Below are 12986 nucleotides of genomic sequence, written 5' to 3' on the forward strand. Positions count from 1 at the left end.
TCCAGAAAGCGGACAAAGCGACATTCGTCCTAAGAGACCGGTGGCGACACGAGTCCCTCAGTGCGCGAACGAAGTCAGTATAGGCCAAGCTGGCCCAGTCATAAGTCCCGATCCGCCGGAGGTCGCGAACAGCAGGGAGATAGTAAAGCAATGCCCTACTACCCCTATCAGGGGAGAATGTCCCTGACAATAACATCAGCACGAAGATGCGCACCCGCTGCTCTCGGGTGGTCGCATCGTCATCAAGAGCCGCTGCCAGCGTCGAGCGGCGAATCCATCTAGCACTAAACTGAGTCGTCTCGACCTCAGCTCGGGCCCGAACAGCAATCGGCCCCAGTAGTTCCTCGACCTCTGGAGCAAAGACGTCGATACTGCCGTCGAATGGCAGCGGCACAGAAGAGAACTCTAGTCCTGTGATGAGACTGAAGTCTGTAGGAGTGACCATCATCTCACCCCATGGAAAATGAAATGTGTTGGTGGTGTCCCAAAAGAACTCCACCAAAGCGCGTACTACGTGGTGACCCCCGCTTGAGGCGACCATAGCCTCGGAGGTCTCAAACAGGGCAACCAACCCGCAAGACTCCCATAGGAGTCTCGTCTCTCGATCTCTGGCGATATGCATCCTATACAAATCACCGAGACCATCGCAGCCAGAGCCGTGATGTCGTGTCCTTCCTGGCTCGGTTCCCCGCCTCACCCTCTCAGAAATGTGGTGGACAGGGGCAAAAAACAATGTCTGCTCATTCCACTCTGGGAACTGACCAAGCGAAGTGGATGGCGTAGTGTCGTCCTCCACGGGCTCATGCTCCCGTCTAGTGTTTCGAGACCGTGAACCGGAGCCTCGTTGTCTAGCCATGCTACATTGTGCAGAATCATCATAAATCAAGGTTCTATAGTATCTAAAGGTTTGCCTAGCTGCATGATACTATGTTCGCAAAAACAGAGTACGTAGTACTAAAACAGAGCACAAATTCAACTTGAGCATGACAAGCATTTTTCAAGTAATTAAACAATTTCTTGCAACACTATAGTGATTATTGAACAAGAATTGCTAGCAAAAAACATCAAGGACGAGCCACATTGTTCTTCACGACCTTAGGAGGTCCAACAATGGCGGATTGCTCATTTCTTCGCCAAATTGAGTCAAACAAGTCTCAAATTACTCCCAAGGCAATATACAAACATAAACAAGCAATTTCATGGCATAAAACTTGATAAATAGAGCAAATTGAGCATTATAAGTTTTGAATTTTCATGAAATTCGTGAATGAACATACCAATAATTCATAAAAACTGGTGTGAGTTGGAAGGAAACTTACATAGATCGGGAATATGGATGAAAAGAGCTTTGATTTGCAACAAATTTGAGCGAATTCGGTTGAGAAATGAATGAGCAACGATCAATTGAAGTTTAGGCTTCTTTCGAGCAGCGTTCGCAACAAACCAGAGCACGAAACGAACTGAAACGGGAATTTAAAGTGATTCCCGTGCTGGCGCCAGTCCCTAGGCATTGGCGTCACATTATGTGCTTGGCGCCAGACGCCAATTTCAGCGCATGGCGCTAATGCGAAAAGCTGACGCTGATCGATTTTCAGTGACGCAAAAGCAGCCAACCACCTTCTAGGGTTGTGCTAGCCTTCTGCAATATGTTTTGGGTTCCTTGGTACGCCAGTTAGCCCCTCTGAGCAATTTGACATGATTAAATAATCGGCTTGATTACATGAAGTGATCAACCTGATGAAAAGATCGTCTCACTAAGCTTAAAGCGCCTAAGCATTGGTTCATTAACAAAAAGCACCGACATACAGGTTCATTAGCAAAAGGCACCGACATACAGGTTCATTAACAAAAGGGCACCGACATATAGGTTCAAGAGCAAAGAGCGCCGACGTACAGGCATAGCAAAAGCAAAGTTCAGGCGAACTTTTAAAGATCGACGGGCGTGGATCTTCGGTATTTCCCTTTGGGGGATTATCGCATCAAATGAGGACGACTTCAAGAGAAGATGTCTTCGGCATCATTCCCTAGCTTGCGGAAAGTTGTCACAAACAGCTGAAGGTAATTTCGGGCGAAATTGTCTTCGATCATAGTTCCTAAGGCGTGGAACATGATCATAATGCGGATGAGAATTATTTCAAGAGAAATAATTTTCGATGATATTCCCTTGGACGTGGAATATTATCAAAGCGGAGAGGATCGTTTCGGGCGAAGCAATCTTCTAATTTGGAAGCAGTTACAAGGCGTAGCGGTTTTCAAGCGGGATGACATTCTCTAGCTTGTAGGAGGTCATCAAAACAATCGGTTACTTTCAGAGACGTGTGTTCGACGGTGCAAGATACGCGTTTCTTAACTCTTTTATCTGTTTAACTAACATTGTTTTGCAGGTATTGGCATTATAAGATTGATTTAGGATCGCAGAACGTTCTGAATCATTCTCCGTCCCTATCGATACTTTGATTTTCGTTTTCGAAACTTGCGTTTCTCCAAACTCAGTCAAAGTGGGGGCTTCTGTAGACACCCAAATGTGTCTCCCCAAAACCAAACCCAGTGATGAGTGCCTTTCACGTCGAATCATGATCGAATGAAACGAAAGTGTGGAAAGGTCTAGTGTTGCGGAAAGTTTTATTTCTTTTCCTTTCTCTTCTCTCTGTTTTTGAAAACTTTATTTTAAGAAAACAGCCAATCCAGTTTGGTTGGTCCATGATAAGGGTCCAATAGTGGTGTAGTTGGATAGGGCTTGCAAAGACCTTTCCAACGATATATTATAAGCCCAATTCCGATGAATATTGAGGAATTTATGGCCAATTTACTAAACTGGGCCCGGTTTGAGTTTTAAGTACGGCCCAATGATCTAGGGGAGGGCCTAATATGATTTATCATTCCTAATGTAATTAGGAATGGTTATGGTCTTCTAGAACATTCTAGAAGGTCTTGTCATTCTTAATTCAATTAGGATTCTTTAGAGTTTTAATTAGATCAAATAGCATTTTCGACTGAAATTATATTATTTTATCTTCCAGTACGGTAAAATTATCATAGTTTCGAAAACGTGTTAAAAGCCGGTTTGGCGTCCAACCCCAGGCCTTGGCGCCTGGAACCAGGATTGGCGCCAGACGCCAGCCATTGGCGCCTGGCGCTAGCCACTGGTTCTGGCGCCAATGAGCCAGGGCTGGCGCCAAGTTGTTTCTGTGATCTTCAGACTCTGTTTTGATAAATTATCTTTTTTGGACGATTTTCTTTATAAATATCGTATCGAAAACTCCGTTTTCATTCATCTACAATCTACAATCTACAATCATCAACATTCATCAATTCTCCTTATTTTTCTTCAATCATCTAATTCATCCAATTTTCTTTATTCATCATCTTTCTTTTATCAATTCTCAATAGCATTAGTCTTTTAGCATTCTTTATTTCTCGCTTTTTCATACAAAATTCCGCATTCACAAGATCTTGAAGCACCTAGCCATATTCGAAGTTGCCTTCGCCCTAGACGTGAAAGGTTTTAATTTCTGAGGGTTTGGTCCCAAATCTCTCTTTCAATTATTTAATTTAATTGTTTTGATTACTATTTTCCTTGAAGTTACTAACGTGTGTATTTTTTAATTAGAAAGAGGTACGAGGCATCCAAGTAAGTACTTTAATTGATTAATTGATATTATGATGTAGAAATCATGTTTACATTGTTGTTATGATATTCCTAGTATCATGTCTAGGGTATTTTTAATATCAAATATGATTGTTATGATGCCTTTTATTTTCTTCCTAATATTAATTCATGTTAGTATCATGTTAGGGTTAAAGATTTGAATTTTAATGCTTAGTGACATGCTAGGGTTTGTTATTAATCTTGTTAGTATCATGCCTAGGATCTTGCTATGTTTATTATGCTTTAACATGATTATAATTATAATTTATGGTTATCATGGTGATTGTGATTATTTTAATGAAGATTATTTTATTCATGATATTGATTATTTATTTATGTTGCTTGATATGTATTATTTTATTTGTTATTGCTTGATCACCTTTTATGCATGTTTAAAGGGAATTTGTACTTGCAACCACGCTTAATAAGATAATTAATAATCTTGTTTAGGGTTGACTGTGATTATAATTCAAGTGATCGCCAATAATAGTTTGTTTGTGCATTAAATTCAACCAACATAGATTAAACAGGTTTAGGGTTAATCCTATTGATTGTATGTTAGTCAGAAAGCGCACATGAATACGAGCAGAATAAAGTAGAGGCCTATTATTAGGGCAGGTTCAATCTCTTTTAGGTTGGATTTGTACCATCATCCCCGAACCCTTATTTGGTTCATGACCTTATGGAGTTGACGATCTCTTGGATCGTTAAGGGGTGTAACCTTCACCTCGTGAACGGTTTACAAGTTCCTTAAAAACTTGTTGGCGACTCTTTTGCTCTATCTTCTTCCCTTTTGGACGCCACCGTACTTTAGTGTATGATCACAGTGGGGTTCAAGCTAGTGGGATTTTAAAGGCTTGAAACTATTCCCTACACGCTGGTTTAATTGTATGAGTAAAGCAATATTGATTCGTGATTCGATAGATGAGAATTGATGTTTAGGCTTAGTTTCAATAGGCGGACTAATTTATAAATGGTTAAGTCGAGATTCGAGAGATGAGATTTAATACCGGTAAATTAACTCTGTGATTGTAATACGTAGCGAAAGCCCTTTACAATCTGATTAATTGATGCATTGATGATTGATTGTTATGTTTTACCCTGGAATATGTTTATTGGTGAACCTATGCCCTAGGCTTTTCTTTCATTGATTTACCTCTTATTTTATTTCCTTCCTACTCTTACCTTTAGTAGTTTAATTACCCTTTTAATAATAATTTGGTTACTTGATAATTTAGATTGCCTTTAATTAATTAGGAATAAATTGACTTGTTTCCCTATGGTTCGACCCTTTTTCCCTATCTGCATAGTTAGTGGATTTAGGTTTTATTTTTTATTAGGTGAATACGACTTGAGCCTATCAAATTTTGGCGCCGTTGCCGGGGAGACGGTTTTATTTTTATTTCTGATTAATTTTTTGGTCTAGATTATTATTATTATTATTATTATTATTATTTTCGTCTCATAGAACGTAAGTTCTTTGGGACGGTTTCTCATATTTATTTGTTTAGTACAGATCAAGAATCAGAGATGACTACACCACCACCACCTCCTCCTGTTCGCAAGCTTAGCGATTTTTCGCGGCCATCCCTGACAAATTTTCCACATCTTGCTCCCACACCTAATCTCGATGGAGTGCAATTCGAGATCAAGCCCAGTTTATCACAATGATCGAAAGAAAGAAATTCAGTGGAGCTAAGGGTGAAGACCCTAATCTTCACATTGCAGATTTCTGTTAGTATTGTAATACTATTAGGCAAGTTGGGGTCACACAAGACCAAATCAGGGAATTTCTTTTTCCCTTTTCTTTATGTGGTAAAGCTAAATTGTGGTATAATGGATTGAATAGAACTACACTTGGTATTACTGACTGGGAAACTCTTGCTTTGAATTTCTATAATAAATATTACCCTGCAGAGAGGATAGCTTTGTTAAGGAGTGCAATCCAAAATTTTGCCCAAGAAGCTGATGAGAGTTTCTATGAAGCTTGGGAAAGATTTAAGGATTTGCAGAGAGAATGTCCCCATCATAAACTAGCACAGTGGCAGATAATCCAAGCCTTCTACAATGGGCTTGGATATAATTCAAGAATGATTTTAGACTCTGCAGCTAACGGAAGACTTATGAATTTGGATGAGACTATAGCGAGCAATGTTGTCGAAGAGATGGCTATTCATAATTCCCAATATGGGAATCCCAGAGGGTTTGCAAACAAGGGAAAACACCAAGTTGATTCTATATCCTTTTTGCATACACAATTGACTTCTATTAGCCAGAAACTAGACAATATTAATAATTCTAATTCATCTTCCGTTGCTAATGTTTCTGCTATAGGTACTGACTCTAAAATATTTTGTGAAAATTGTGGTCTTGTAGGTCATTGGGCACATGACTGTAGGAGTTCAATTGAGAAGATTAATGCTTTTCAAACCTATAAGCAAATTAGTCCATACTCTAACACCTACAATACAGGGTTGAAAAATAACCAAAATATGTCGTACAATAGTACGAATGTGTTTAACCCTCCACCACAGGTACAACAACCACAACAGAGGTACTACCAACCTCCACATCAGAGACTACAACAGGTTGTTACTCCTCCATTTGATTCTGGCCTATCAGAAATCAAAACAATGTTAGCCAATATGCAGAAGCAGATGCAGAGTAGAGATGCGCAAATTGACTCATTAATAGCACATAATAAAATAATAGATACTCAGATTGCACAACTTTCCTCTACTCTGCAAACTCGCCAGCAGGGAGCCCTACCATCACAGCTAGTACAAACAATAGAATACGCAAATGCAATTACTCTGAGGAGTGGTTCACACTATGATGGGCCTCCTATGCCCAAAAATGATGAACCTGCTACAACAAAAATTGCTAATCTTGATTCTGTTAAACCAAACAATGTTGTTACTAGCCCTGCAGGGCTATAGGGTAAAACTAACTCTCTGATAATTCTTTGCAGGGTAAACCCCAGGATAAGAGAGGAGATGTGCGGGGTCTTGCTATCAAACTTCCATTCCCTAATAGACATTTAAAGAGTAAGTTGGATGAGCAATTTGGTAAGTTTCTGGAGGTTGTGAAAAATTTGCAGGTAACAATTCCTTTCACGGAATTAATTACTCAAGTTCCTACATATTCTAAATTTATGAAAGAAATTTTGACTAGAAAAAGATCTATTAGTGAGGTAGAGACTGTTGCTTTTACTGAAGAATGTAGTGCTATATTACAGAATAAATCTCCACCTAAACGAAAAGATCCGGGTAGTTTTTCTATTCCATGTCATATTGGTAATCCGATGATTGAAAAAGCATTATGTGATTTGGGTGCTAGTGTAAGTGTTATGCCATTATCTGTGAGTTCTAAATTAAATATGGGTAAATTAAAAGCTACCAATATTACTCTACAAATGGCCGATCGTTCTGTGAAATACCCTTTAGGTGTTTTGGAGGATGTTCCTGTTAGAGTAGGTAAAATTTATATACCTGTTGATTTTATTGTTCTTGATATGGAGGAAGATTTGTAAATTCCGATTATTTTGGGTAGACCATTCCTTCATACTGCAGGGGCAATAATAGATGTCAAAAGTGGTAAACTTACATTATGTGTAGGGGATGATAATATCACTTTTAATTTAAATAATATCCCTAAAAGTCCCATGTTAGAGGAAAAGTGTTGTAGTGTTGGTGTGGTTGATGTAAATAATTTTTCTAATAAGCCCCAAGCTCTCGTTAGAGATCCCTTGGAGGCGGTATTTTGTGTTGCATCTTCCGCAGGAAAAACTTATACTTGGAAAGATGATGCGGATGCTATAGAAAGAGCTCTAAATTTTGTAGGACTTGGGTTTGAGGATGAACAAGTGGAGAAAGAGAAGCAAATTGTAGAGTTTGAGCCCGTAGTCAAAAGTCCCACCCGATTGGGTGGCATTTGCTCAAACAAGGAAAAATACGAAGAAAATTAAGGCCAAAAAGAAATTTCGAGCAGCAAGTACCAAGAGGATACCTGATCGTACCTTGGAGACGGGCCCGATCGGGCCACTCTCGCCCGATTGGGCGCGAGAGCACGACAGCAAAACTGCTCAACTTTGACAGGAAATAACTTTTGCGTTTCTCAACGAAATTTTGCATGTGACCTATCATTGGAAAGCTCTTCAAGTCTACTTTTCAATTCAATTAGAATCACTAAATTATATTTTGTATAACAAAAGTTATGAGCAAAATAGTGAATAGAGTTTGAGTCAAATAATTAACAGTGAATATCCCTAATTTCCCTTTCCAAGGAGAGAATGACCTATGATGCTTCTTTTGATCGTCTCTATGATCAAGGATTAATCAAACCTATTGGCCCTACCGAGGATCCAACGCCAGAAAAGCGATCTTCAAGACGGGATCCTAATTCATATTGCAAGTACCATTAAGGAAATGGTCATACCACCGTGTAGACACCCATTTGTGTCTCACCAAAACCAAACCCAGTGATGAGGTACCTTTCACGTTGAATCATAATCGAATGAAGTGAAAGTGTGGAAAGTTTAGTGTTGCGGATTGTTTTAATTTCTTTTCTCTTCTCTCTGTTTTTGAAAACCTATTTTAAGAAAACAGCCTATCCAGTTTGGTTGGTCAATGATATGGGTCCAATAGTAGTGTAGTTGGATAGGGCTTGAAAAGACCTTTCCAGCGATATATTATAAGCCCAATTCCGATGAATATTGAGGAAGTTATGGCCAAATTACTGAATAGGGCCCGGTTTGAGCCTTATATGTGGCCCAATGATCTAGAGGAGGGCCTAATATAGATTTATCATTCCTAATGCAATTAGGAATGGTTTTAGACTACTAGATTCTTCTAGACAGTTCTTTTCATTCCTAATTCAATTAGCATTGATAAATTGACTTTTGTTGACTTTTTAGAGTTTTAATCAGAATAAAAGAACGTTTTTGAGGAAAATACGATTTTATCCTCCTGTACGGCAATTTCTATCTGATTTTAAGAAAACGCGTCAAAATCCTAGTCAGCGCCAAACGCCAGCATTAGCGCCTGACGCTAAGCTTGGCGCTTAGCGCTAGCGTTAGCGCATGGCGCTAATGTCAGCGTCTAGCGCTAACCCTCGTTTTACGCGTCAGAACTCTGTTTTGATTTTTTTTATCTTTTTGGCTGATTTTCTCTATAAATAGACTTCTAAAAACTCCGTTTTCATTTACCAACTCTCATCAAGATTCTCTTGATTACTCTCTCTCTCTCTCTCTTTTCTAAACTAGCCTTCTCTCAAATACAAAAATTCGCATTCATTAGATATAGAAACACCTAGCCATATTCGAAGTTGCCTTCACCCTAGGCGTGAAAGGTTTAATTTCTGAGGGTTTGGTCCCAAATCTCTCTTTCAATTATTTAATTTAATTGTTTGTTTTATTATTTTCCTTGAAGTTACTAACGTGTGTATTTTGTTATTAGAAAGAGGTACGAGGCATCCAAGTAAGTACTTTAATGGTTTTTATTTTATTATGTAGAAATCATGTCTAGGTTGTTATTATGATTCCTAGTATCATGTTAGGATGTTTTTCTTAATTTGATGTTTAGAATGACAACAATAAATTCCTAGTATCATGTCTAGGGTAACTTTAATACCAAATATGACAATTGTGATGCCTTTTATGTTCTTTCAAATATTTATGATTGTCAGTATCATGTTAGGGCTAAAGCTTTGATCTTTATTGTTTAGTTACATGCTAGGGTTTGTTATTAATCTTGTTAGGATCATGCCTAGGATCTTGCTATTATTATTATGCTTTAACATGATTATTATTATTATAATTATGATGATTATTATAATTTATTCATGATTTTTATTATGTTGCTTGATATTTATTGTTATTGCTTGATCACGCCTTTTATGCATGTTTAAAGGGAATTGGTATTTGTAATTACGCTTAATAAGATAATTACTCCCTCTGTAACAATTTACTCGCAACAAACTATGGAAGAACGGACTCCTAGGCAAAAGTTTTTAAGGGAGTAAATTAAAGTAAAGTGCATGTGATTAGTAGAGTAAAAAAAGGAGGGAAAAAAAGGTGGTCCCTTTTTTAGTGGAGGCCATGTGGCCTTGTTGTTATTTTCCCTCTTTTTCCTTCTCTTATTCACGTAAAGGGAGGGGGTTTTATGGGAGGCAAGTTTTTTTGCCTCCAAAATTTTCAATTTCCCCCCAAAAAATTCAGAAAATTTTAAAACAATTCAAAAAAATTTCAAAAGGCAGCAAAAGCAACAATTTTACCAATCCAAAAGCTCCTTATAAAAAAGGAGAACCTGTTTCATTCAAGACCCTCATTCAAACACAGGAGGGTATTGGGGGGGGGAATTAGAATTCTTCAAAATAAGAAGTTAGAGGATATAACCAACTGTTTGAAAATTACAAAAACCATAATCTGAAATTAGTCCTAATTCCTAATTGCTGTGTTAGTAGTAGCAACATTAGTGAATTTGTACACGAATTAGGCTCCATTGAAAGCTCCCAAAAAAAGGCAAGTCACCTCCACTTCATCACCTACCATCAAATCTGAAAAAAAAATAATAAGGGACTCATGGCAGAAATGTTGGATGATTTTTTCAACATAAACCAACTGCTCATGGAGCAGGAATTGGTGATGGAAGAAAATCCAGTTCTTCTGGGTCAGAAACTCAAGAGGCAACTTAGCAGCAACAACATGAAGACATCTCATCAGCAGAATCAGAAACAGATACAGAGCAAAAAAATCAGCATCAATTATTTGTGAGGAGCAGCAGAGAATTAAACATTGAAGAAAAAAGGCAGATTGTTGGTAATATTCTGCTTAATATGGTAGGAGACACACTGCCAAGAGGAATGCTGACCTCATTGGCAAAGAAACATCATGTACACAAATCTACTACAAGCAGGTGGCTAAAAGTAATTAAACAACACATGCAACTGGGAGAAGTAGTGGATGCCAGAACCAAAAAGTTAGGGAAAACTGGTCGCAAGCCATTTGAATACTCTGATGAGTGTCTTATGTATGTCCCACTTTACAAGAGAACCACAAATAGAAGCTATGGTGCTGCTCTACATGTCAATCATATGGTGATACACAGGTTGAAGAAAAGGGTCAGACTTAGGGTAGTGTCAGCAAGTAATCACCCAACCTTATCAGAAAATCACAAAGTTGCAAGGCTTAAGTGGGTTTTGCAACACATTCATCCAATTCCAAGTGAGGGGGACCCTACAATTATGGATATGCAACATCACATACACATTGATGAGAAGTGGTTCTACCTAAACCCAGAGACAAGGACTTTCTATCTAACCCCAAATGAAGAGGTCCCATACAGAGCACAACAGTCTAAAAGGTTTAAGATAAAGGCAATGTTCATGGTAATGGTGGGCAAACCACTTTATGCTGCAGATGGGACTCTTATACACTAAGGGAAGTATGGTTTGTTCCCTTTTGTGAAACATGAGAGGGCAAAAAAGAAAAGCAAAAATAGAGAAGCGGGCACAACGGAGACTAAAGCAATTCAGAATGTGAACAAAGAAGCTATCAGGCACATGATTTTAGACAAAATCATCCCAACAATTCATGCACAATGGCCAGCACAATTATCAAAGAATATTATCATACAATGGGATAATGCTAGGCCACATCAAGTACCAAGAGATGAAGAGTTTTTGGCAGCAACACAAGCTAATGAGTTTAACATTCAATTTGTTTTCCAACCTGCCCAATCACCAGACCTTAATGTGTTGGACCTAGGTTTGTTCAAGCAAATTCAATCCATACAATACCAGTCATTCCCAACAAATATTGATGAGCTAATTGAGAAAGTGGCAGAGGCATTTGAGTTGTTTGATCCAACACTAAATAGGTACACTTGGATCACACTACAGGCTTGCATGATTAAGGTATTGGAAAAACAAGGTGGGAACAACTTCAATCCACCACATATGGGAAAAGCAAGGCAAGACAGGCAAGGGACTTTGGAGGACATTTTGAAGGTAGACAGGACACTAATTGCAGACACAGTGCAATATCTCAACACCCTCTTTGTTCCAACCACAGGACCTCAACCAGAAAGTGAAGATATGGAAGTAGATGCAGATTGAGGTTCACACATGCAAGTAAGAACATGCAACTTTTTGTAAATGAACAAGACAACAAGTAATTTTTTGTAAATGAAGGATTCATCAGCAACCAAGTCAGAAGACCAAAGACTGCCACATATAACCATTAACTAGAAAACTAAGTTTTTTTTTTGTTTTGTAATGGTTAGGTGTATTTTGTTAAATAGAGTAGGTAGGCAGTCTTAGTAGGTAGTTATTATTGAAATGGAATTATGTACAATCAACAATTTTTTGGGCAAATGAAATCATAGCATTAACAAGTAGACACTGTGTTTAAAGTATGGCGTGGTTATTGTCTCTTTTTTCCATCAGATGGGAATGGTTTAACCATATAAGCCACCATTAACAGGCACCTCAACAACATCCTCTGTAAGAAGATGTTGGATCTCTCTTAAGTAATGGGCTCAAGTCATAAGAGTCCCTTCATCATATGGAAAACCTACAACTATGATGCAATGTGGGTAGAGGGACTCAATGCATCATCACATTCAATTTCAAACCAATTAGAGGGACTCACTGAAACTGTGGGGACTCATAGGCAACAACATCAACACACATCAAACCTCAGTATTCCAAAGGCTAAATCACCACTGTTAAGGTCATCAACCATACATCAAAACATCTCCAAGTTGCATCACTACAGACTCATATCAACAATAACCAACCCACAACAGCCTATTCATATACCATGTTGTAAATAAAACCACACAAGCCAAGCAAATCAGAGGCAGTAACAAAAAACCAAAGCAATCCCAACTTAAAATCACAACCAAAATTCATGCTCACAATATAACCAAACAACAGGCAGGCAATGAATTCAAGTCAAGTGCCCAATATAACAAAACAATAACAAATTTCACTTACCCAAACCAACCATTTCAACCACCATAACCACACTAGGCAACACCCCCAATTTATAACCACAATCACCAACAATGCCAATACGAAATCAACAAATTCAACTCAATAACTACAATCAACAACCATACCCAACATAAATACAGGACAAAACAGCCACAATTGTTTATTTTGTACACCAAAAACCAAACAAAAACAGTTTTATCCAACGATATCAAACAAGGAATGAAAATCACAACCAAAAATCAGTCAAAGGGACTCATATTTATGGCAAAATTAAAAAAATTAGGGTTTAGTAATAGTTACGCTGCATGCTCAGAGATTTGGGGGAAAGTCATGAGGGTAC

General features: G+C 38.3%; 1 protein-coding gene and 1 non-coding gene across 2 annotated transcripts; one reads left to right on the top strand and one right to left on the bottom strand.

Moving 5' to 3' along the window:
* Positions 1 to 5577: 5577 nt before the first annotated feature.
* LOC145637718 (small nucleolar RNA R71) lies at positions 5578 to 5684 on the bottom strand. Its single transcript, XR_014114453.1, has one exon. It is a non-coding gene; the product is annotated as a small nucleolar RNA R71 (small nucleolar RNA).
* A 4799-nt stretch (positions 5685 to 10483) lies between these two features.
* Positions 10484 to 11086, top strand: LOC145636745 (uncharacterized). The gene has a single exon (XM_081688298.1). The coding sequence runs from the start codon at positions 10484 to 10486 to the stop codon at positions 11084 to 11086; it is 603 nt and encodes a 200-aa protein (XP_081544424.1).
* Positions 11087 to 12986: the final 1900 nt, after the last annotated feature.

The sequence above is a fragment of the Chenopodium album genome, chromosome 6 (assembly GCF_948465745.1).
Source record: "Chenopodium album chromosome 6, dcCheAlbu1.1, whole genome shotgun sequence".
NCBI classification, from domain to species: Eukaryota; Viridiplantae; Streptophyta; class Magnoliopsida; order Caryophyllales; family Amaranthaceae; genus Chenopodium; species Chenopodium album.

Coding starts and splice junctions, on each gene's coding strand:
- LOC145636745 (XM_081688298.1), top strand. CDS start 10,484: ATGGTAGGAGACACACTGCCAAGAGGAATGCTGACCTCATTGGCAAAG.